Here is a 25,500-nt window from a genome sequence, read left to right as displayed (position 1 = left end):
AGTATGTAAACGCCACTTTTATTGATCTTAGCAAGTTGTAAGTCTCCCCGACAATTTTGTTAATCTGTATATCATAGGACAAGTCGTTCGTGATAATTACTCCCAAATCTTTTTCGGATCCTACTTTCTTTACTTCTTTGGTTCCAATTTTATATTTTCCTGATATTCTGTTTTTGCTTTTTCCAAACTCCATTATGCTACACTTCTTAGTATTAAAGTCCACTTCCCATTTCTGACTCCAGTTCCATACCCTATTTAGGTCTTCTTGCAGTGCTTCACAGTCCTCATCAGTTTCTATTTTCCTTAGCAGTTTGGCGTCATCGGCAAAGAAGCTCATGTAGCAGTTCACGTCCTCATCCATGTCATTCATATAGATAGCAAACATTATTGGTGCCAGCACAGATCCTTGCGGTACTCCACTGATCACCTCTTTCCAGTCTGAATATTTTTCTCTGAGCACTACTCTCATCTTTCTACCAGTCAGAAAGTCCTCTATCCATTTTAGTAGGTTTCCCTGTATTCCTCCTATGTGTTCCAGTTTTTTTAGTAGTTTTCTGTGTGGTACTTTGTCAAAGGCTTTTTGCAAGTCTAGGAATGCACAATCAGCCCATCCATTTCTTTCTTGCACTATGTCTATTAGTCTTGAGTAAAAGCATATTAAGTTTGTGGAGCATGATCTTCCTTGTCTGAATCCGAATTGTCTTGGGTTTAATATGTCATTGTCTTCCAGATGTTTTACCCATCTATTCTTGATTATTTTCTCACAAATTTTGGCAATGGTGCTTGTTAGTGATACTGGCCTATAGTTGGTGGGTTCTTCTTTGTTTCCTCCTTTGTGTATTGGTACAATGTTAGCGTTTTTCCAGTCCTCGGGTATCTTTCCTTCTTTGAGTGAGCTGTTTATTAAGATGTGTATTTTGTCTGTTAGTTCTTCTTTGCACTCCTTTAGAATCCAATTTGCAATACCGTCCGGGCCATGTGATTTTCTGACATCCAGCCTTGATAAATGTTCTGATATTTCCTTTAGTGATGCTGTAAACTCATTCATGAGGGGAGATTTCTTGTTTTTGTCTATGTCACAATTCGGTATTTTCTCTCTGGTGAAAACAGATTTAAAGTGATTGTTCATGACTTCGGCCATCTCTAAATCTTCTGTGTATTCTATGTTTCCTTGGCATAGTTTCACCAATTCCTGTTTGTTTTTAAGTTTACCATTCACATACCGATAGAATAGTTTGGGTTGCTCTTTGCATTTGTCTATAATATCCTTCTCATGGTTCCTTTTCTCCTCTCTTCTCACATTAACATACTCATTTCTATAGTTAACATAAATTTGCCATTTGCTTTGTTTTTTGTCTTTTCTCCACTTTTTCCAAGCTTTGTCCCTTCTGTCTTTTGCCTCACTGCATCTTTTGTTGAACCAACATTTAATGTACTCTCTCTCTCGCTTTTGTCTTGGTACATGCCTGTTTACCCCTTCATTGTAGTTTTCCATCAATATATTCCATTTCTCTTCCACTGCTGTTTCTTCCCTGTAAAATATTTCCCAGTTTGCATTCCGGAAGAATGTCTTTAGTTTTGTAAAGTCTGTTTTGTTGTACCTCAGTCTTCCTTTCCTATGCTTTTCGTTCCTCTCTATGTCTATTTCTTCCTTTAGTATAGTTTCGATAAGTACATGGTCACTCTTTCCAATTGGTGTCTCATACTGGACTTTATGCACTATTTCAGGCTCTGTTGTAAATATTAGATCTAGTTTCGATGGCTCTTCATTATTTCTGTACCTTGTGTTTTCACGGACCCATTGGGTCATTGTGTACTCCATGGTCATATCTAGCAGTACATTGCCCCACGAGTCATCTCCTCCTTGCACTGTCATGCTGTCCCAACAAATTTCTTTGCAATTGAAGTCCCCCATAACTACCAGCTTACCCTTACCCATTAGTATCTCATTGAGTGATTTTCTTGTGTCATCTAGCATTTTTGTATGTTCAATTTCTTTCCAAGCGCTTGTTTTTGGAGGCACATAAGTCACCACAAACTTTCTACTTTTCATATTCTTGCCTTCGACTTTTATCATGATCAATTCAGCATTACCTTTGCCCTCTGCAATTTTTGTCACCTTTAGGTCTTTCTTGGCCAAGAACATGATTCCCCCTCCCTGTTTCTTGTCCCTGTTTTTTATCCAGTAGTTGTATAAACCTTGTCCGATAACAGTGGATGGTATTTCACCTCTTAGTTTAGTCTCTACAATTCCCATTATGTCTGGTTTTGCTTCTAACAGATAATCATTGAGTTCGTTCAGTCCCGAAATTAGTCCGTCAATGTTGGTATAGGCCACTTTTAATTTTCTTCCTTCTCCCTGGTTTCTTCTTCCCTTGTTTTGTTCGTTTTGAAGCGCCATTGTCTTAATCTCAAGTCTATTACTCTCCACTGGAATTCTTTGCATTCTGTCTCCGATCTTTTCAAGTTTTTTTCCTTTGCTTCTTCTCTTAGCGCCCTTTCTTTTTCTAATTCCTCGGTACTCATTTCTCTTTTTATCCATATCTTATTGTATTTTTCACTCTTTGCCAAGTTACCTACTTTTTCAAATATGTTCTTCTACTACCACTTGTGACCTTAGTTTTATCTTTAGAGGTCGATTCCTATCCTTAGTATAGCGACCAATTCTGTAAGTCTCTTCTAAGTCTGTGCCTGAATCACTATCTCCCCCCTGAATTTCATTAAGGATTTCTACTGCTGTCTCTTTTTCTTCTTTTTCTCTCATGTACCTCGCCAATCCTTGTTTTTCTTTAAGCCCATAAACCACAATACATTTCTTCCTATCTACTGTGTCCCTGACCCAATTTGCTTTTTCGTTAATCACTTGAATGATTGTCTTTTGCATTATCTTGCATTTGCTGCTTGACTATTTCTTTGAAAGCAATTTCTTTATTTTCAATATTTTCTTTCCACTTCTTAATTTCCTGGATACTGTCCCCACCTAAGTTTTCTTCGATCTTTTGTGTCAATTCTTGTAATTTGTTGTTCACTTCCTGCTTTAGATTTTCGCTATTATTATCATTAGTTTTCTTCTTTTCATTATCATTCTTCAGTTCATTTATGTCTCTTTTCATTTCTTTAATTTCGTTTGTAAGATCCAAGTTAGCTTTTTTCAGGTCAGAAATTTCATGGTTAGTCTTAGATAAACAATCAATTAAACCAATGACCTCTTTTCTTAAGTCCATGATTTCATTTTCCCACCGAGTCCTATTTTTGCTCATCTCTCTCTCTATCTCTAATAATCTACTTAAGTTCTTTCTTTCGTACTTACCAAACCCTAAGAAATCATTGTCATAACACGTGTTTTTTTGATTGTTTACATCGCGGTTCAGTGGATTGCCGCCAGATGGCTCTGATTCGCAACTGGCTTTCGAGTCGTTTTCATTCATTTTTGCTAATTTCGAGTTAACACAATTAACTAGCACTGCATAGATACCATTTCGGGCACTCACGTTCACTCCCCACCCCTACAGTACAAACCAGGTTTTCCTTTTTCGTCGTAAATCCTCTTCTTCTTGGTCGCGCGACGACAGCGACGACGAGCGGTGTTGCTTCGATGAGTGTGTGTGTGTGTGTGGGTTGATATGAAGACTTTCTGGAGCATCTTACAAATACAGGGATTTCTCGATTTATGTGAGGGATATGTTCCTGAAGGGATCGCGTAATATAGAAATCGGATAAAGTGAAAATGATTACTGAACTAAACTATATAGTACATACCAAGCCTGAAGTATTGCATTCAGGTGACATTAAGTTGAAGGATATGAGTTGTGGGATATCAAACAAACTTATAAAGAAGAAGTTAAGTTTTACTATAGCTTGCTTGTACATGTTTATGTTAAGCTGTACCATTACGTAGCTTCATATTGTATCAGTCAGTGGGTAGCTCTGCCTTTAACTCCACCTCGGCCTCTCGCTTACTGGACTGTCCTGCCTCTGACTCCACCTCTGTCTCACACTCATGCAAGAATGCTGTTACAGATTGTTTGTTATTTCTTTTTTTGCTGCTTTTCCTTCGGCAACATTCATAGCAGGCTATTTTGCCCATCACTCCTCTGGTAACTGCAGTGCTTCTCTCCACATGGTAAAAACTGCAGTAAGGTACTGAGAGAGGAGAGTGGAGAGAGACGGTAACACTAATGGTGCGCAGGTAACAATGAGTTTGAAGCACCACGCGAAGGGACAGCGTGTTGACAGTACACATGGGGACACCAGGTGATATCTGGTGGCTGCATCATGGAGTTAAACCAGCTGTGCAACTTTTTTTTTAACATCACGTTATTCTAAAAAATCTGTGTAATGTGAAAAAATTACTAGGTTTTTTACCTCATTTTATTCCAAAATCACATATTCTAAACATGCATAAATCGAGAAATCCCTGTACAGTATATCAAATTGAGGAAAGTTACGAAGCATTTTAAAGTTCTCATGTGAGTAGTAGGGCATATCTGATGATTGAGTAAGTTTATTTGGCATTGCATCAATATACATGAAGTGTAGATAATAAAAAGAACACATAGTTTGAAATAACAATTACAATTGCCGAGGATAACACAAAAAAGCATGTAAGCTTATTTCCATTGTGGTCCTTATTAGACTGATTTTCTACGCTAAGTTACACAGACAACATACATAGGGGCTAAGGGGACCAGAGACAGTCATGAGTAATACCAATCAGTACATATATGACACATAAACATTATTATAGATTTGCTAGTACTACTAAAATGTTCATAACATGTAGGATATTGAAACCAAAACTTGAGCACTATCACAAGGTACCAAAACACACCAGAGACAGTCATGGCAGTTGTGGATTTGGAGAAAGCTTTTGACAAGGTACCACATGAAAAATTAATAAGTAAAATTGAAAAAATAGGAGGAATTCAAGGTAAACTATTGGAATGGGTGAAGGACTTCTTAACTGGGAGAAGAATGAGAGTGGTACTTAGAGACAAAAGTTCAAAATGGGAGGATGTAAAAAGTGGTGTCCCACAAGGCTCTGTTTTGGCTCCTTTAATGTTTGCCATATACATAAGTGATATGGACGAAGGAGTAAATTGTTACATAAATTTTTTTGCCAACGATGCCAAAGTACTCAAGAGTGAAAACAGAAGAAGATTGCAGAGTCGCTACAATTTACAAGGAGTAAATTGTTACATAAATTTTTTTGCCAACGATGCCAAAGTACTCGAGAGTGAAAACAGAAGAAGATTGCAGATCGCTAAACAGTGAATGCCAGAACTATACACGAGTTCAAGAATAAACTGGATGTGGAGAGATACGAAAACGGGTCACAACAAGCATAGCTCCCGTCCCATAAAATACAACTAGGTAAATACAACTAGGTAACATATGACACATAAACATTATTATAGATTAGCTAATACTGCTAAAATGTTCATAACACCTAGGATGTTGAGACCAAAACTTGAGCACCATCACAATAATGAACATTGCATTATACATCAGGAACAACAAAATATTGCTAAAAAGGTACCAAAACAGTATGAGTGAGTACCAGATCAGTGTAGTACCATTAATGATATACTACATTATTCTACAGCTGTAGCAGCAAGTGTAGGACAATAAAGGGGGGTCCATCCCAGGCTAAGAGTAAATATCAAGTACTGAAATGAATGTAAAGCTGGATCAGGGGATGTAACCATGATTGTTCCATGTATACACTATTCCATCCATATTTAGTATGAAAAGGATGTAACTACCTAATTGTAGTATATATTAAGAGTATGTGTGTGGACACCATACTACTGCTGCATATTGTAGTTTTGGACATCAGGGTTTCTATGGGTGTATTTATCTAATTTACCTAGCCCACAAAGGAGGGTACAGTAGGCAGTTTTGTAGTTTTTGTCAGATGCTTCAAGCTGTGTAGCAACAGTGTCAGTGCTCACAGAGTGAATGAGCCAATGGACTGAAGCTGGAAGGGAGTCACAATTCCCCCAGATTGAGTAGGAGAAAGACTGTGAAGAATAATCTGATAATCTGTGACAGTGTGGTGATATTTTATAATTGTGCTATGTTGGGTGAATATCAGCTGTCTATGAGAGTGGTGTGGTCTTGGGTGTAAGTGTTGATAGTTAACCCAGCTACCAAGTGATAGCACAGGTGGGTGACTTAGTCGCAGTAACATTGTGGTGATGTTACACATAAAAGTAAGAAACTTCCAGCAGCTTCATTATCCTCCTCTGCCATGTTGCATGTCCATTCTGCTTGTCTGTGAGAGGCTTTCCATCCCCCACTGAATGTTGCAGATCCTTACCTTCCCTCCTTCCCCCTTCACCCTTCCAAGGCTGAGTATGGGAGTGGTTGAATGGCAATACAGGAGCATAGTAATTTCGTTATATTTTGAATTACATGTATTATTGTATAATAACATTTTTATACTTGGATTTATTATGACCATTTTATATCCATGCTTCAGGCTATCATAGAAAAACATTCAGAGTTTACAAGCAAGGTCAGTACTCTCCACCATCATGAATCAGGTAAGTTTCTAAACAATTTAATATTATTATATAAACCAGTACTGTTGAGAATTCTAATATGTTATAGGAAAGAATTTGTTTTATAATAATTTTTTTCTGATTTCAGAAGAAGAACTATCTCAAGAGTCATCGGGTTTGGCATTTGGGAATTCTGAAAATGTTGATCTTAAAATGGAAATTACTGCTGTGCAATACTCCCAAGACAATCCTAGTTTTACTTCAATGCCTCCTCTTCCAGTAATTCCCATTGAAGTGCCACAGGAAAAGCCATGTCTTAATAATGAAACAGATGAGACTTATGTTTATACTTCAACAGGAGCAGGAGTCAATATCAAAACCAAAGATACCTTAGAATTGACTACTTGCACTCAGGTGGGTTTTGACTTCCTCTTTGTTGTATACTTGAAATAGAATTCATCATGGATTCCTAATTATGTACTTTCATTTTTCCCCAATTAGTGTGGTAATGAGTTTCATCCAGAATCTGAGGAGGCAATATTATCACAGAAAGAAAATGTCTCAGGTGATGGCTTATGTCCACATTGTCAGAAAAGGTATGTAAAACTAATTCAGATAGTTTTGATCTTATAGAATTAGATTGTAAAATTTTATGAATATCTAATGATTCATTAATGAATAACCCATTTGGGGTATTGGCTGCATGTTATTGTGGAGTTAAAATTGCTCAATAGCATGCAGCTGATACTTTAGGGTCTATATGGGGCACCCTATGGACCAAAGCTACACATCATTTTGTCTGTGATAGAGGAAATCTATATTTGTAGAGAAATTATGGTACTTTATTATACTGCAACTGTCCCTCTGTTATGCTGTCCCCCCACTCTTGTTACTGTCCTGTACCACAACTCTGAATATTCATTTCCTTTTTTCACCAAACCCTGTGGTGGAGAGAAGAATACTGCCACTGAGTGTTCCCACTTGAGTAGTAAAAGGCTACAAAAACAGGACAGGGATAGGACTAGGCATCCTACTCTCTGTAGCCCCAAATGGGACATTCCTAAAAAAAGCAAAGGCATAAGAGGGTCTGGCAGGAATTTTCCAATCAGATCCCTAAGGTTTGGGTGTTTTAATGTGTGTGGATGTGGTACAGATGAGAGTAAAAGGGAAGAGATAAGCATTATGTTTGTGAGAAGAAAAATGGTTGTGTTGGCATTGAGATAAACTAAATTCAAAGGGAGGGGCGAGTTTGAGTTTGGGAGTGTAGTTGGGAGGGTGTCAGGAGTAAAGAGAGGATGAGGGAGAGAAGGGGTGGCTATACTAGTAAGTGAAAAGATAGGTAAATGTGTGGTGGAATGGAAGGAGGTTTCTTCAAAGTAAATGTGGATGAAGATGAAACTGGGAAGGGAGATGTGGGTTTTGTAAATATATATGGGACTGGTAGTGAGAAGAGTGTAGAGGAAAGTGAGGCTTTTTGGATAGATTTAAATAAGTGCATAGAGGGTTTAGGGAAAAATGTCAGTGTAGTAGTATTGGGAGATCTTAATGCTAGGGTAAGAAATGAACCAATAGGTGGAGTGTTCGGTAAGTGTGGAGTTCCAGGAAGAAATCGAAGTAGAGTTGATGATGGAGATGTCTAGAGAGTTGATGATAGCAAATACAATGTTTAGGAAGAAAGTCTAGCATAAGTACACATGGGAGAGGGTGGTGGATAGAAGGGTGGTAGATAGGGCTTTAATGGACTACATAGTGGTAACCAGGAGAAGAGTAGGAAGAGTTTTGGATATGGATGTTCTAAGGGGAGAGAGTTGGGAGATATCAGATAATTTTTTGTTGGAAGGTAACTTGAGAGTGGAGGATAGATGGAGAAAGAGGAAAAGGACAGAAGGTAGGGAGGTACTTAGAGTAAACAGCTTAAATGAGAAAGAAAATGAGGAGTACAAGAAGAAGCTGAGAGAGGAATGGGAGGGAGTAGAGGAGGAATAGGGATGGTTCATGGAGGGAGCCACAAAGTATGCAAAGTTAGTGTGTGGAACAAGGAGGACGGGAGGAAATAGAAGGAAGGGTAATGAGTGGTGGGATGAGGAAGCAAAGAAGCTTGTACAAGAGAAGAATCAAGCATTCACAGTTTAGCTGCAAAATATGATGAGGGAATCATGTAAAAGGTACAAAAAAAGAGAAGAGAAGTAAGGCATAAGATAAAGGAGGCAAAGAGGAGAGCAAATGTGAAATGGGGTAAGAGTATGACAGAAAATTTTGAAAGTAATAAAAATATGTTTTGGAAGGAAATTAAGAGAGGAAGAGGAGGCAAATCAAGTAGAGAAGAAAAGGTAAAAGGTCTAGATGGAGAAATGATAATGGAAGAGAGGGCAGTAAGAGGAAGATGGGAGATGCTAAATGTGAAGGAGGATAGGGAGGGAAAGGTAGTTGCAGTGGGAAGCGCTAAGAAAATGACAGTGATGAATGAGGAAAATGGAGGAGAAATAAGGAAAGATGAGGTGAAAGCAGTTATTAAAATGATGAGAGCAGGTAAGGCACCTGGATTAGATGGATGTCATGTGGAGTGTCTAAGAAGTGAGGTACATTGATGGTGGACTGGCTGGTGATGTTATTTAATGTTTTTCTAAAAGAGGGTAGAGTGCTGGAGGAATGGAGGACTGCATGTATAGTTCCACTTTATAAGGGAAAAGGGGACAAATGTGAGTGTAGCAGTTCCAGAGGGGTCAGTTTGTTGAATGTAGTTAGAAAGGCTTATGGGTAGGTTTTTATTGAGAGAATTAGGAGAGAAACAGAGGGAGTAATAGATGAGGATTAGTGTGGTTTTAGGATAGGGGTTGCATGGATTAGGTTTTTGTGCTAAGGCAAACATATGAGAAAGCTGTAGGAAAAGGTAAGGATGTTTTTTGGGCCTTAATGGACTTGGAAAAGGCTTATGACAGGATAGACAGGGAGGCACTGTGGGAGTTATTGCAGATACATGGGATAGGAGGAAAACTGTTAAGAGGATTCAAGAGTTTTTATGAGAGTAGTAGAGCTTTTGTTAGAATTAGAAATGGAGAGAGTGAATGGTTTGAGGTAAAGGTGGGACTTTGCCAGAGATGCATTAAGTCACCTTGACTGTTCAATTTATATATGGATGGGGTGGTGCAAGAGGTAAATGCAAGGGTAATAGGCCAGGGATTGGAGATGGTAAAGGAAAATGGAGAAAAGTAGGAGATAAGACAGTTGTTTTTTGCTGATATCCCTGCACTTGTGACAGGATCAGAGGAGGGATTAAAGAAGTTAGTGAGAGTTTGGGAAGGTGTGTGAAAAAAAGAAGTTGAATACAAGGGGAGAATGTGGCAGCAAATTGGAAGTGATCATTAAGGGAGAGAGACCGGAGGAAGTAGATAGCTTTAGATACATGGGTGCAAATGTGGCAGGAAAGGGAGGAGTGGGGGTGGAGGTAGAATGTAGATTGAAAGAAGCAAGTACATGCCTTGGGTGATTAAAAAGTGTAATGAGAAATAAACATTTGGGAATGGATGCTAAGAGGAGGTTGTATGAAGGAGTGATTGTGCCAACAGCACTGTATGGGGCAGAAACATGGAAAATAAGAGAGGACGAGTTTGAATGTGTTTGAGATCAAATGTCTGAGAAGTATGGTAGAGGTTACTAGGCTGGATAGAGTGAGGAATGAAAAGTGAGGAGGAGAGCAGGGATAGAAAGGGAGTTGGGAGATTGGGTTGATGAAAGATTATTGGGATGGTTTGGACACATGAAAAGAATGAGTGAAGAAAGGTTAGTAATAGAGGTGTAGAATGTAGAGATGGAAGGAATGGATGTGAGGGGGCAACCAAGGATGAGATGGATGGACCGGGTAAAAGGGGCATTGGGAAAGAAGGGAATGTCTGTTGAGGAAGGGAGAAGACAAGATAGGGGTAAGTAGAGAATGATTGTGTATGGATGATGCTGTGATGCATGGAAGGGAGTTGGGGTAGGGGATGGGTATGGGGGGTGAGGGAGTATGTGTGAATGATATTTTGATGGAGCCAGAAGGGATTTCTTCCTGTCTTCTTTTTTTGTGCATGAGGTGACAGAGAGGGGGGGGAACACCAATTAAATTAAGCATCATTGTTGTGGATGTGCTGTGTCTTGCTCTACATTGCTTCTGACCCAGGGCAGTGGGCAAAATGCAGGGATGACCCATCATCCAGGAGGAACCAAGATAAAAGGGAGGGAGGAGTGGAGTATGTGGTGATGGAATAGGTGGAAGTGGATTTTATTCCTTTTTTTTCTACCCCCCTTGTAAAGGGAAAAAAGCCTTTGGTATATGTATGTATGTGTAAGGTATGTTATTTCACTGATCTTTTTCATTATCTTATTTTAGGGCTACATCTAAACCACAAAGAAGGTCCAGTAGAATAAGTAGAAATAAAGGAAATGCATGTTCTAATAAGAAGACTAGCACAGGGGGTGCTGTAAGCAAGAAATATTCATGTGACAAATGTGATAGAGTCTTTACAAAACTCAAATACCTTGCCATACATTACAGCAAGGTAGGAAAACATTCGTACAGTTTAGTTTATGTATGCAAAAGATCCTTTTCCCCTTATAAGTGGGTAGTTAAATGAAAGCACTCAAACAAAGTTTAGTCTACTTTTTAATCTAGTGAAGAGTAAATTTAGTGGAGAGGAAGTCTTCTCTTCTTGTCCATATTGATTTGTTGAAGTACTAATGCAAATGTATTGGTGTGAATATTAATTATAAGACTTTCTTATTTGGTACAGGAACATGAAGAAGAGGAGAACTCAGATCAAATTGGGAGTGATGTAGCAAGTGATGGTGTAATAAATAGTTTGCCAGTATACTGTTGTAAAATATGTAATGTCACATGCTCTACTCTTCAACATTTCAAAGCCCATGGTTGCAGGCTTCCCTCTGAAGATGGTGGTCCGGTAAGATAGACATTTATTTTTCTATTTACTACAAATCAGTTATAGCAAATATGGTGAAGGTATAAAATACAATAAAATTAAATGCTATAGAGCCAATAGTTTATTTTTTTAAGTAAAGTTAACTCTTGAGTTACATGAATTTTACTTACATATTTTTATCTTAATGTGGGCTGCAATTAAAGGATGTTTATTTGAGATACACATTTCACAACTTACTGCAGGTTAGACTAGTGATATGACTCATAGCAGTGATTTCAAAACCCATGTCATCCAACAGTCCGTTCTCTAACCATCCTGGGCTGTGTTTGAACATGGCAATTGTGAATAGTTTTGGCATAGTAAACACTATTTGAACACAAATCCTTTATTAAATGCACAACATTTTGCATACTGGAGCTTTTTCAAGTACAAAGAGTACAAAGACAAAGAATACAAATTGTAAAAGTTCCAGAATGGGGAGGGATGTGTGGGTAAGATGGGGAAGGATGCAGGAAGAGTCGCAGAAGGTCACATAGCCAGGGCAAGTCATGGATGCTCTTGTAAGATCTTTCTCTCCACAGGAAATAAACTAATTTTTATGGGTGCAGTGCTGGACTTTCCCTTATTCTGTTTTATAGTATTTGACCATACACTTTAGTATTTTGACACCCCACTGGGATCAATGAGCTGTCAAAATTGAATGTCTTGGTCTTACTGTGAATCTTACATTAACTCTTGGTTTTATTAATTACAGTCATCTTGTAGCAACCTTTTCACCAATGTATTGAAGCTGCATAAACTACGGAAATTTGTTTGTGAGCTCTGCCATGAAGAGTACCGGACCTTTAAGCGGATCACTTACCATTTACCCAGGTGTTTGCCAGGCCCATACCCATGCCAAGTTTGTTCTCAGGTTTTCAATTCAAAAAAGGACCTGAATTATCATAAAAAGAAGGTGCACAGGCAAGTCATTATTTCTTTGGTTTTATGCGTTGCCTATGAACTTGATTATTTTTTGTGTATATTTGTAGAGTGTAGTCTGAGGTTACAGTTATTTGTTTCAGGGATGAAAAGAGCTTCGTATGTGAGGAGTGTGGAAAATGTTTCAAGTTAAGAACATCCCTTCAGAAACATGCAATAAATTGGCATGAGTCTGGAACTGCACAAGGACCTTTTAAATGTGATGTTTGTCCAAAAAAATTTATCAGAAGAATTTATCTTACAAATCACAAGATCAGAATGCACGGGCTTGATAAAAAGTTTGTTTGTCAGGTAAGCAAATTGGTTGCTTATATTATTTAATTTTTCTTCCGTTTTTTCTTCCCCATCTTCTTTTTCTTCTTCTTTTTCATCTTCTTCATTGTCCTCCTCTTCTTCTTCTTCTTCTTCTTCTTCTTCTTCTTCTTCTTCTTCTTCTTCTTCTTCTTCTTCTTCTTCTTCTTCTTCTTCTTCTTCTTCTTCTTCTTCTTCTTCTTCTTCTTCTTCTTCTTCTTCTTCTTCTTCTTCTTCTTCTTCTTCTTCATCTTCTTCTTCTTCTTCATCTCCTTCCTTTTCTTTTACATTTGGCCCTTAACATATCCACTGGATATGTTCCCGTACCCCATTTATGTACTGTTGCAAAAATATGCTGTAGATAAATGTAAAGAAGGTAATGTACAAGTAGTTATATATATATATACAGTATATATATATATATATATTTTTTTTTTATCAGATATCACTAAGCAGTCTATCTTGATATTACCATTAGAGCTGGATTTTAGCCCTTATGTATAGACCAGGCTATATTTGTTTATGATAGTACCCTGTAGGGGCCTTTTAAGTTCACTGCACTTTTATAGGAGAGTTGCCCCATGCTGCCATATGACAACTACTCTTTAATATTACAAGAGAGAAATATAGTGCATATATTTATTCTTTATACTTACATTTCATCTTTTCTTCCTAAGATGTGTGGCAACAAATTCATGACTCAGAATAGTCTAACAACTCACATGGAAATTCATAGTGATGTTAAAAAATTCAAGTGTGGCTTCTGTGATAAGAAGTTTAAGAGGAAAGAAAAACTGAAGTACCATGAAAGAATTCACACTGGTAAATATTACAAACATATAAATTGATTTGGTGGTTCACATGCATAATTACACATTGATATCATAGATATTTACCGAGTTGTAAGATTATATTAATTTAACTAAGAAAAGTTTGAATACCAGTATGACTACTTTTGTGACAGGTGAACGACCATACCTCTGTCAATTATGTGGGAGAGGTTTTGTTAGTAAAAGTAAATTGGATGAGCATGTGAGTAGACATCGAGGTGACAGAAGGTATCGATGTCAGTTTTGTCCTAAGACATATGCAGGTTCATGGGACCTTAAGCAGCATGTCAAGTAAGTGTTTTATTTCAATCAGTTTTGTGGATGAGAGAATAATTTCATGCCTTTCATGCATTTCATTGAAATATCAAAGTAAAGCAGTCTGGTATGCTGTGATATGTGGGTACAGATTGAATATGGATCAGATGTGTGCAAAATTTATAGTAGTTTTACTAATGAAAGGACACATTATTGTGTTTTATCTTGTGCTCTGTTGAGGTATTAAAGCAGAGCAGCAAGATATTTTGATTTGTAGATGTAAACTGAAAATCAATCAAGTGTATGAAAGGAAGTGGGTAGGGGATGGGGGTGAGGGAGTATGTGGGGAAAATAAATTGATGCAGCCTGAAAGAATTTCTCCCTGTCTTCCTCCATTTCTGCATGAGGGGACGGAGAGGGGGGGTCACTGATTTAATGAAGTAGTCTTGCTATTGATATGCTGTGTCTTGCGACATTGCTTCTGACAGTGGGCGAGTTGCAGGGATGACCCATCATCCAGGAGGTGCCAAGATAAGAGGAAGGGACAGGGGTGTATGGGAGTGGAGTATGTGGAGATGGAATGGGTGGGAGTATATTTTATGCCTTTGTTTTTTGGCTACCTTCCTTGTAAGGGGGAAAAAGCCTTTGGTATATGTATGTATGTATAAAAGGGGAAAGCTCTTGGTATATGGATGAATGCAATTCAAAATATTTCTTGTGGTTTCAGAAAAGCCCATGATAAAGTATGTGATAAAGTTGCAGTGACAGTTGTAGCACCTGTAACATCATCAGTTGACTCAGGAAATACAGGGAATCTTACTCAGGTTAGTTAATCCTATTAGTCATTATGGGAAGACTTGGAGAAATAGATTTGTTGATGCCCAATTTTTCTGTTACCCTTCATAAATTTCTTCTTTTTTAACCCTATGACTTTACTTCTTCACTCCAATGTTATCCACAAGGATATAAGTGTACACATGGGAAATACTAAATGATTATCTCTTCATTGCAAGCATTCCTCATGTACAAATATATTTACTGCCACTTCTGCACTCACCTCTTCATTTACTGATTCACTACCCTTCCTTGTGTTTTCATCCATCATCCTCACCCCACACACTGTTTTTGCAGTATAATTCCTCTGTGAACTACTTTTTTTTTTCTTTTTTTATCTCAATCTAAACACAGATAAAGAAATCTCTCTCTTTCACTTCTTCTCTTTACTATATTTCATATATATATATATATATATATATATATATATATATATATATATATATATATATATATATATATATATATATATATATATATATATATATATATATATATATCAGTTTGGATTGGAAAATGATAGTATTGTATTCCTCCTATCACAATACATACATACCAATGCCTTTTTTCCCCTTACAAGGGAGGTAGCTAAAGTCAAAGGCATGAATCCACTCCCACCCATTTCATCCCCACATACTCTACTCCCATTCACCACCCCTCCCTCCCTCCCTCTTGGCTCCTCCTGGATGATGGGTCATTCCTGTATTTTGTCCATTGCCCTGGGTCAGCAAGACACAGCACATCCACAGCAAGGTTGCTTCATTTAATTGGTGACCCCCCACTCTCCATCCTCTTATGCAGAAAGAGAAGACAGGGAAATATCCGTTTGGTCTGCATCAGAATATCATTCACACATTCTCTCTCACCCCCCATCCCCCACCCACTCCCTTCCATGCATCACAGCATCATCCATACACAATCATTCTCCACTCACCCCTATCTTCTGTCTTCTCCTTTCTTTCCTCAATAAACATTCCCCTCTTTCTCAGTGCCCCTTTTACCCTGTCCATCCATCTCATCCTTGGTCACTTTCTCATGTTCACTCCATCCACCTCTGCCTTCCACATATCTTTTACTAATCTTTCTTAACTCATTCTTTCCATGTGTCCAAACCATCCCAACACTCTTCATCCACCCTAACTCCCAACTCCCTTTCTATCCCCATTCTCCTCCTCACCTCCTTCTTTCTCACTCTATCCAACCTAGTAACCCCTACCATACTTCTCAGGCATCTCATCTTGAACACATTAAAACTCTTCCTCTCTTCCTCACTTATGTTCCATGTTTCTGGCCCATACAGTGCTGTTGGCACAATCACCCCTTCATACAATCTCCTCTTAACATCACTACCCAAATGTCTATTTTTCATTAGACTTTTTGATCTCTCAAGGCATTTACATGCTTTTCTCAATCTACATTCTACCTCCACCTCCACTCCTCCCTTTCCTGCCACACTCACACCCAAGTATCTAAAACTATCCACTTCCTCCAGTCTCTCTCCTTTAATATTCACTTCCAATTTTCTACCATCCTCTTCCCTTGTACATCTCATCACCTTACTTTTACTCATATTTATCTTCAACTTCCTTCTTTCACACACCTTCCCAAACTCTGTCACTGACTTCCTTAATCCCTCCTCTGAATCTACCACAAGTGCAGTGTCATCAGTAAACAACTGGCTTATCTTCCACTCTTCTCCATTTTCTTTAACCATCTCCAATCCCTGACCCATTACCCTTGTATTTACCTCTAGTACCACCCCATCCATATATAAATTGAACAGCCAAGGCAACATAATGCTTCCCTGGTGAAGTCCCATCTTTACCTCAAACCACTCCCTCTCTCCATTTCTAATTCTAAGACAGGCTGTATTATTCTCATAAAAACTCTTGACTGCTTTTAACAGCTTTCCTCCTATCCCATATATCTGCAATACCTCCCACAGTGCCTTCCTGTCTACCCTGTCATAAGCCTTTTCCAAAACCATAAAGGCCCAAAAACCATCCTTGCCTTTCCTTAAAACTTTCTCATGTATCTGTCTTACCACAAAAATCTGATCCATGCAACCCCTACCTGTCCCAAACCCACACTGTTCTTTACCAATTACTCCCTCTGTTCCTCTCTTAATCCTCTCAATTGAACCCCTCCCATAAGCCTTCCCAACCACACTCAACAAACTGATCCCTATGAAATTATTGCACTCACACTTGTCCCTTTTTCCATTGTAAAGCAGAAATATACACACACTCTTATAGTCCCTTGGCACTCTACCCTCTTTTAGGCAAACATTAAACAACCTTACCAGCCAGCCCACCATCGCTGTACCTCCCTTTTTTAGACACTCCACATGACACCCATCTAACCCAGGTGCCTTACCTGCTCTCATCATTTTAATAACTGCTTTCACCTCATCTTTCCTTATTTCTCCTCCATTTTCCTCATTCATCACTGTCATTTTCTTAGCACTTCCCACTGCAACTACCTTTCCCTCCCTATCCTCCTTCACATTTAGCAACTCCCTAAAATAATCTGCCCATCTTCCTCTTACTGCTGTCTCTTCCATTATCATCTCTCCATCTACTTGATTCGTCTCCACTTCCTTTTTTAATGTCCTTCCAAAACATATTTTTATTACTTTCAAAATCTTTTGTCATACTCTTATCCCATTTCACATCTGCTCACTCCTTTGCCTTCTTTATCTAATGCTATACTTCTCCTCTCTTTTCTTTGTACCTCCCATATGATTCATCCTATTGTGTAACCAATCTGTGAGAGCTCGCTTCTTTTCTTCTACAGCCTTCTTTGCTTCATAATCCCACCACTCACTATCCTTCCTTCTATTTCCTCCTGTCCTCCTTGTTCCACACACCAGCTTTGCACACTTTGTGACTCCTTCCTTGAAACATCCCCATTCCTCCTCCACTCCTAGTTTTACTCTTTCCTTCACTCCCTCCCACTCTTCTCTCAGCTTCTTGTACTCCTTCTCCTTTTCTTTCTCATTGAAACAGTTTACTCTAAACACCTCCCTACCTTCTGTCCTTTTCCTCTTTCTCCATTTATCCTCCACTCTCAACTTACCTTCCACCAGAAAAGGATCTGATATTCCCCCTTCTCTCCCCTTAGAACATTGACATCCAAAACTCTTCCTACTCTTATCTTGGTTACCACTACATAGTCCATTAAAGGCCTATCTACCACCCTTCCATCCACCACTTTCTTCTATGTGTATTTATCACAATAACATGTAAATATACATATATTAATTACCTTATCCTTCTGGAAAGATGCCTGGAATATCCTAGTGTTCTTTCATAAAAGTCTTTAAAAATGTTAAAGTGAAACCAAATTCTATTTCATAAAACTTCAAGTGAATATAATCTTATATAAACAGGTACAGCTTTTAGATCCACTAGCTATTGCAACAGCAGCATCAGGACTGGAGGAGGATGTAATAGGTGTGGCTGGTACTGGAGGTGCTGTGACTCTTTCACAACAGCAGGAAGCCCCACAGCACACCACTACGTTAGAAGAGGTAAGAATGTATTTACTCACCAGTAATTATGATTAGCAGGTATGTGGAAGAATGGCTATATGTGATTTTGAGGAGTGGAGCAAGAGATTAGTCATTCAATCAGTCCATTGCCCCAGGCCTTTTTGCAGGAGACCCATAACTCACATGTAACCAGCAATGGCTACCAGACTGATCCATAAGTCACTCAAGGAAGAAATATTGGGCTGTTGTCTGGGAATAGCTATTGTGGGACGGTGTAAGAGATGTTCAGTGTCCTTTGTGTGCTGGTTTCATGTGGGGCAGTTTGATTCTTTGGCTAGGTGCTGATACACTCATAGTGCTGATGGTGACCTGAATTTAAGCATGCCAATGTGGTTCTTGCTTCTTTTGGATGTCATTTTTTGATGGGGTTGATGTCAGTGGGGAAAGGGTTGATGGTCTGTCTTCAAGAACTACTCCAATTCCTACATAAATACAACATGCACATGGCTCTAATTCAAGAAACAAAAGTAACACCACAATCTGTACTACCTACATTCTATGGTTATACTACATTAAGGGAAGGTAACACTTAACACAAAGGTGGACTCATAACACTAATACACAGCAGCATACCCTTTCCCAACAAAAGAAACCAAACAAATACTTGCAGACATCACAACAGAAATAATCTCAATCTAAATACAAAGGGGGACGGAGAGGGGGGTCGCCGATTAAATGAAGCGGCCTTGCTGTGGATGTGCTGTGTCTTGCGACACTGCTTCTGACCCAGGGCGGTGGGCAGGGTGCAGGGATGACCCGTCATCCAGGAGGTGCTCAGATGAGAGGGAGGGTGGGAGGGGTGTGGAATGTATGTAGGGATGAAATGGGTGGGAGTGTTTTTATGCCTTTCCCTTTTTGGCTACCTCCCTTGTAAGGGGGAAAAAGCCTTGGTATATGTATGTATGTATGTAAATACAAATAAAGAAAACAAAACATTACAAATATTTACATACTACCCCCTACATCAGCCTCCTGAAGCTACATCCCTCAACTCCAACCATTCACTGACAAACCATGTACATTGAAGCGATGTGCCAAACCAGCAAGAACCCTGTCTGGGGTATTGGCTGCATGTTATTGTAGGGTTAAAAGCTGCTAAGTGGCATGCAGCTGATACTTTACGGTCTATATGGGGTGCCCCCTACAGACCAGAGCCACACATAATTTTGTCTGTGGTTGAGGAAATCTCTATTCATAGAGAAATTATGATACTTTATTCAACTGCAACTGTCCCTCTGTTATGCTGTTTCCCCACTCTTATTACTGTCCTGCACCATTTCTCTAAATATTCATTTTCTCATTTTGCTGAACCCTGTGGTGGGGGAAAAGAATACTGGCACCAAGTCATTTGAGTTGTATAAAGTGACAAAAATGGGACGAGGATAGGACTAGGCATCCTTCTCCCTGTAGCCCCAAAGAGGACATCCCTAAAAAAAAAAAGTAAAGGCATAAGAGGATCTGGGAGGAGTTTTTCAACCAGTACCCTAAGGTTTGTGTCTTTCAATGTGTGTGGATGAGAGTAAAATGGAGTAAAAGGGAAGAGATAGCCAGTATGTTTGTGAAAAGAAAGATGGATGTGTTGGCATTGAGTGAAACTAATTTGAAAGGGAGGGGCAAGTTTGAGTTTGGGAGTGTAGTTGGGAGGATTTCAGGAGTGAAGAGAGGGTGAGGGAGAGAAGGTAAGTGTGTGGTGGAGTGGAAGGAGGTTTGGACACATAGAAAGAATGGGTGAAAAAAAATATTACTAAAAGAGCTGTGGGAGGCAGAGGTGGAGGGAGCAAAATTGAGGGGACAACCGAGGATGAGATAGATGGATGGGGTGAAAGGGGTGTTGAGCAAGAGGGGAATGTCTGGTGAGTAAGGAAGGGAGAAGACAAAAGACCGAGGTGAGTGGAGAATAGCTTTGTATAGATGATACTGTGATTCAAGGAAGAGAGGGGGTGGGGGATGGGGGGTAGAGAGTGGTTATGTATGAATGATATTTTGAAGTAGCCCAAAGGGACTTCTCCCTGTCTTCTATTTTTCTGGATAAGAGGATGGAAAGGGGGGAATCGTTGATTAAGTGAAGCAGCCTTGCTGTAGATGTGCTGTCTTGCTGCATTGCTTCTGACCCAGGGCAATGGGCGTGACACAGGGATGATCCATCATCTAGGAGGAGCTAAGATTAGAGGGAAGAAAGAGAGGTGGGTTGTGAAATGGATGGGAGTGAGTACTTGCTTTTTGACTTGGCTACCTCCCTTGTGAGGGGGAAAAAGCCCTTGGTATGTAGATATAGATAGTATTCTTTATCTCTGTACTGGAAAAACTCCAACAAACAAATTATTATACATTCAATGAAGGGTTTATTCTCAAATGGTATTTACTCTGCTAAAGCTGTTGGCAGTAGCCATCTTCAAATAATGCCTGAGATGATTAACACACGGACTGGGTCAGAAGCAATATAGTAAGACACAGTACATCTGCAGCAAGACTGTTTTATTTAATTGGTAACCCCCAACCCCCCATCCCCTCATGCAGAAAAAGAGAAGGGGGGGGGAAATCCCTTTGGGGTGTGTCAAAAGCTTTTGATACCGTCCCACACAAAAGACTACTTACTAAATTAGCTTTACACAGAATAAATGGTAGCCTATTAAGTTGGACTAGTAATTGGTTGAATGGTCGAAAACAGAGAGTTGTTTTAAATGGAAAAATTTCTAGATGGAAAAATATTACTAGTGGAGTTCCTCAGGGTTCCGTTCTTGGGCTGCTTCTATTCATAGTATAAATGATATAGACCATGGACTAAAATCTACTGTTTCCAAATTTGCTGATGATACAAAACTGTGCGGAATGGCATATGATCACTTAAACCAATTACATATTCAAGAAGATTTAGATATATTACAGCAATGGTCTGAAAAGTGGCTAATGAAATTTAACACAAGTAAATGCAAGGTAATGCACATAGGTAAAAATAACAGTAAGTATGATTATTTGGAAATTCGTTAACAAAAGTGGATAGTGAAAAAGATCTCGGCGTAATTATCAGTAACGATCTCAAATCATCCAAGCAGTGTATTTCAACCTCTGAGAAACCAAATAAGATTCTAGGACTGATTGCGCGATCTTTTGATTTCAAAAGTCCATCACTCATTAACAAGAAGCTATATAAATCATTAGTTCGTCCACATTTGGAATATGCTGTTTCCGTATGGTCACCGAATCTCATTAAAGACATTGACAGACTGGAAAAAGTACAACGGCAAGCCACAAAACTGATTCCAAATATCAAAAATAAATCATACGAAAATCGACTAAAACATATGAATCTGTTTTCCCTAAAAAAGCGTAGACTCAGAGGTGACTTGATACAGGTCTTTAAAATTCTAAAGGGAATTGACAACATCAAAAGTGACAAAATTTTCACATTGAATGAGAATCAGACAAGAAACCATGGTCTCAAACTGTCCGGAAATAGATTCAATTTGGAAGTGGATAGAAACAACTTTGCCAACCGTGTAGTTAATGAATGGAATAAACTTCCTGCACAGGTAGTGCAATGTAGTTCAGTTCGAAGCTTTAAGAATCATTTAGATAAACACCTAAGCAAGATGGTGTAATGATTATAGTTTATATTATATTATTTGTTTTTGTTTTGTTATCATTTGTCTGTTTGATATTCATTTATTATTAGTTATATGTCAATTTATCATTATTTACTATTTACCTGTTTGTTTATTATCTAACTATACCTATGCATTTATTTAAGTATTTTATTTGTTATTTACATTATTATAGTTTTTATTTGTTATTATTATTATGATTTTTTTTTTTTTTTTTTATCCGACCTAGATATGGACCAAAAGGTCTCCTGTCGGCATGCTCCGCCTTTGTAATCCTTTATAATATTCACACATAACCACTCCCTACCCCCATCCCCCACCCCTCCCTTCTTTGCATCAGAGTATTATCCATAAACAGCCATTCTCCACTCACCCCTATCTCCTGCCTTATCCCTTCTTTGCTCAACAGACATTCCCATCTTGCTCAGTGCCCCTTTCACTCCATCCATCCACCTCATCTTCAGTCACCCCTTCAAGTTCACTTCCTCCACCTCTGCCTTCCACACCTCATTTACTAATCTTTCTTTACTCATTCTTTCCACATGTCCAAACCATCCCAATAATCTTTCATCAATCCTATTTGTCATCTCCTTTTCCACCCCTGCTTTCTTCCTCACTTCCTTGTTTCTCATTTTATCCAACCTTGTAATCCCTACCATACTTCTTAGACATTTCATCTCAAACACATCTAAATTTTTCCTCTCTGCCTCTTAGATTTCAAGAGTGGGGCTGTACAGTGCTCTCTGCACAATCACCCCTTCATATAATCTCTTCTTTGCATTGATTCCCAAATGCCTATTTATCATGACAATTTTCAATCCCCAAAGGCATTTACTTGCTTCTCTCAGTCCATAATTTACATCCATGAGTACCATGGACATAAAACTGAAGGCAAGTTATTACCATTAGTATGAGATAATGTCTGAAATACTTTTAACAGAATTCATGGTTGTAGCTCATCATTTATGATCATCCCCACAGGTTAGTGGAACTATAGTTGGTGGTGCACAGTATATAACCTTGAATGGCCAGCCAACAGTAACAATTCCTGTTGTGCAAGGTCAAGTCCAAGGTCATGTCTCTTCTCTCAGCCAATTAGTTCAGGTATGTAGATAGATAGATCTTTCTTATTGTTTATTAGCTTTGTGATGTTCTTGTTTAGGTATTGTAGTTATAGGTTATGTTGTAAGGGTTAACCAGCTGTGGCTGTCAGATTTTTCAGTGGGTAAGATATGCCTTACTGCGCTGCATTTGACCCACATAGTGTGGTTGAAAGGTTGTTTAAATGAATCTTTTGATATAGATGTCTACTTTGACTCAGCCACTGCCATATAATAAAGCAAAGGCTTTTGTGTATGTATGAAATTGCCATGCTTATTCCTCAGATGAAAGCTAGTGAATAAAAACAATTCAGAAGAATTATGTTACAAGGGATTGATGTGGTCATCATTCAATCAGTCCCACTGTTAGGCCAAGGGCAGATGAGCAACTCTGTGGCATCACATCACCCCACAAGTTTCTATAGTATAGAAGCAAAGCTATGCACACAAGTGCCATGGATGCTTGTGTGCTTGCCTTCACTTCTAAACAGTGGAAACCTATGAGAAGCCACATCCCAGCCACACTCCAACACAGTGATGTGACACTACAGAGTAGCTCATCAGCTCTCGGCTTTATGCATGGATGGTAGATCATATGTCACAGCTACAGCCTGATAATTCACTGATTTTTTTTTCCATACCCCTTTCCACTTTATCTGTACACACATTGAACAATCATGGTGACATCACACAATCTTGACACAGTCATGCATTTTCCCCAAACTGCTCACTCTCCCCTCTTCTGACTCTTAGAATACTAATCCACAATGCATTTTTCTTTGTTGATAAAGGTCTCAGGATCATCAGTTCCCTTGGCAAGCATTGGGGCACATACTCTGACTGCAGGCAATCCTTCAGTACAAGCAGTGCAGACACTGGCAGGTGTAACTACAACTGAGTACCCAGTGCATTCATTACAGCCCCAGGCAGTACACACAGCTCAAGGATACATTTTTACCCAAGGATTTGATGTGGTCAACAATACAATTCAATACTAAGAATACTTCATGTTTACAAAGCTTATTGTGAAACTATTATTTGTAAATACTCTCTTAACCTTTCCGTTGGTTATTGTACAGACTTTGTTGAGGCAAATAACAGACAATTTTATTTAGTTAAGTAACAAAATCTGTCCTTAATGGTGGTTTTGTCAGTTATGACTGGGATCCACCTCTTTAACTGATGAAATATAGTCATTTGCCACAAGAAAATGTATAAATTGCTATGCAATTTTGAAGGGTTATACAGAGATTATAATATTTTCATTTTAATAGAATGTGTTATAAATTCATAACAATTGTGATACATATTAATGTAATTTCTCTTAAGATTGCCCCAGAAGCAGGTGTGTTTTACATGAGGGTGGGTAAATCAAATAACATCTGTCACTGCTTATGTCAAAAGAATTGATATTTCATACTCTGCATTCCAACACCTGCCTGATTCTTAGCAATAGTGTATTGAAATATTATAATGTTTTTATATTCAGAGGTTTTTATATATAAAAGAAATGTGCTCTTCTATTGGATGTGATGTTTCATTATTGCCATACTGGCTAGAGAACATAGCACTCTCTTTCTCTCTCTTGCATTATCTTTCTCTTCCTCTCTCTCTCTATCTGTGGAACCAGTGACAGGTATCTCCTGCATGTGGTGGCCCTGCAAGATGGACAGCATAATTGCTGTTTTCAAAACCCATCAACCCCCTTACCTCCATCAGGAGGTGCATCTCTGTCAACTTCAGCTGCATTTCTTACACTTTTCCACATGTAGAGAGCTGACAAGTGACTGCTGTCCTCTCCCTGCCACTTTCAGCCAGTGACAGAAAAATAGTCCCATACTAATGCAGCATAGACAGTACTCCAATGTTTCTTCCCAAACAGACCTGTAGGAGGGCATGAAGACCATTGCTCAAGGCAACATTAAAGAATATCTCTCTCTCTCTCTTGCTCTCTCTCTCTCTCTCTCTCTCTCTCTCTCTCTCTCTCTCTCTCTCTCTCTCTCTCTCTCTCTCTCTCTCTCTCTCTCTCTCTCATAGCCGCCTCACTTTGCTTATAACAGTTGGTTTAGTGAAAAAAAGAGGCCCACCTCTAAAATTTTAGGAGACAACTTATGATGTGTTGTAAAAGGTTTGTACATTGGAATTATATTTATATATGTCCAGGAGTACAATTTACAGGAATAACTTGCAGACAAGCTGTATGGTAGATCTGTGAACTCCTTTAGTATCATAACCCTCCTGGTGGGAAGGCATCTGCTCAGGCAGTTAGCAGTTTGAATTATGTGACTTAAAATCTTTTGCATCAAGTTTCACTGGTTGGAAGCCTGCAGTTCTGCAGTAGCTGACAATGGTCCTTGGGCATTTCTATATCTCTGGGAAGAAATTTTAGGCCTTTTGGATAGATTTAAATGAGTGCATAGAGGGTTTAAGGAGAAATGTCAATGTATTATTACTGGGAGACCTTAATGCTAGGGTAGGAAATGGTCCAATTGATGGAGTGGTTGGGAAATGTGGAGTTCCAGGAAAGAATTGTAGTGGAGAGTTGATGGTGGAAATGTGTCTAGAAAAAGAGTTGATGATAGCAAATACAGTGTTTCGGAAGAAAGTCAAGCATAAGTACACATGGGAGAGG

At 38.8% G+C, this 25,500-nt stretch overlaps 1 protein-coding gene across 3 annotated transcripts in view; it reads left to right on the top strand.

The window, feature by feature from the left end:
• Window positions 1-24,396, top strand: part of LOC143029918 (uncharacterized) — a 41,859-nt gene extending 17,463 nt beyond the window's left edge. For 2 of the 3 annotated variants that reach the window (XM_076193121.1, XM_076193123.1), the window contains exons 3-15: window positions 6,485-6,548; window positions 6,655-6,920; window positions 7,008-7,102; window positions 10,876-11,044; window positions 11,276-11,443; window positions 12,177-12,385; window positions 12,487-12,694; window positions 13,372-13,516; window positions 13,659-13,815; window positions 14,507-14,603; window positions 18,005-18,145; window positions 22,750-22,872; window positions 23,660-24,396. In XM_076193121.1, coding sequence (XP_076049236.1) covers window positions 6,485-6,548; window positions 6,655-6,920; window positions 7,008-7,102; window positions 10,876-11,044; window positions 11,276-11,443; window positions 12,177-12,385; window positions 12,487-12,694; window positions 13,372-13,516; window positions 13,659-13,815; window positions 14,507-14,603; window positions 18,005-18,145; window positions 22,750-22,872; window positions 23,660-23,866 — 2,049 coding nt within the window. In that variant the 3' untranslated portion in view covers window positions 23,867-24,396. The remainder of the gene's footprint in view (window positions 1-6,484; window positions 6,549-6,654; window positions 6,921-7,007; window positions 7,103-10,875; window positions 11,045-11,275; window positions 11,444-12,176; window positions 12,386-12,486; window positions 12,695-13,371; window positions 13,517-13,658; window positions 13,816-14,506; window positions 14,604-18,004; window positions 18,146-22,749; window positions 22,873-23,659) is intronic. The other variant, XM_076193122.1, reaches the window with a different exon arrangement.
• The last annotated feature ends 1,104 nt before the right edge of the window (window positions 24,397-25,500 follow it).

The sequence above is a fragment of the Oratosquilla oratoria genome, chromosome 11 (assembly GCF_046742065.1).
Source record: "Oratosquilla oratoria isolate Oo_2021 chromosome 11, ASM4674206v1, whole genome shotgun sequence".
NCBI lineage: Eukaryota > Metazoa > Arthropoda > Malacostraca > Stomatopoda > Squillidae > Oratosquilla > Oratosquilla oratoria.
Note: the sequence above shows the minus strand (reverse complement) of the source record. Positions and strands in the feature narration are given on the sequence as shown.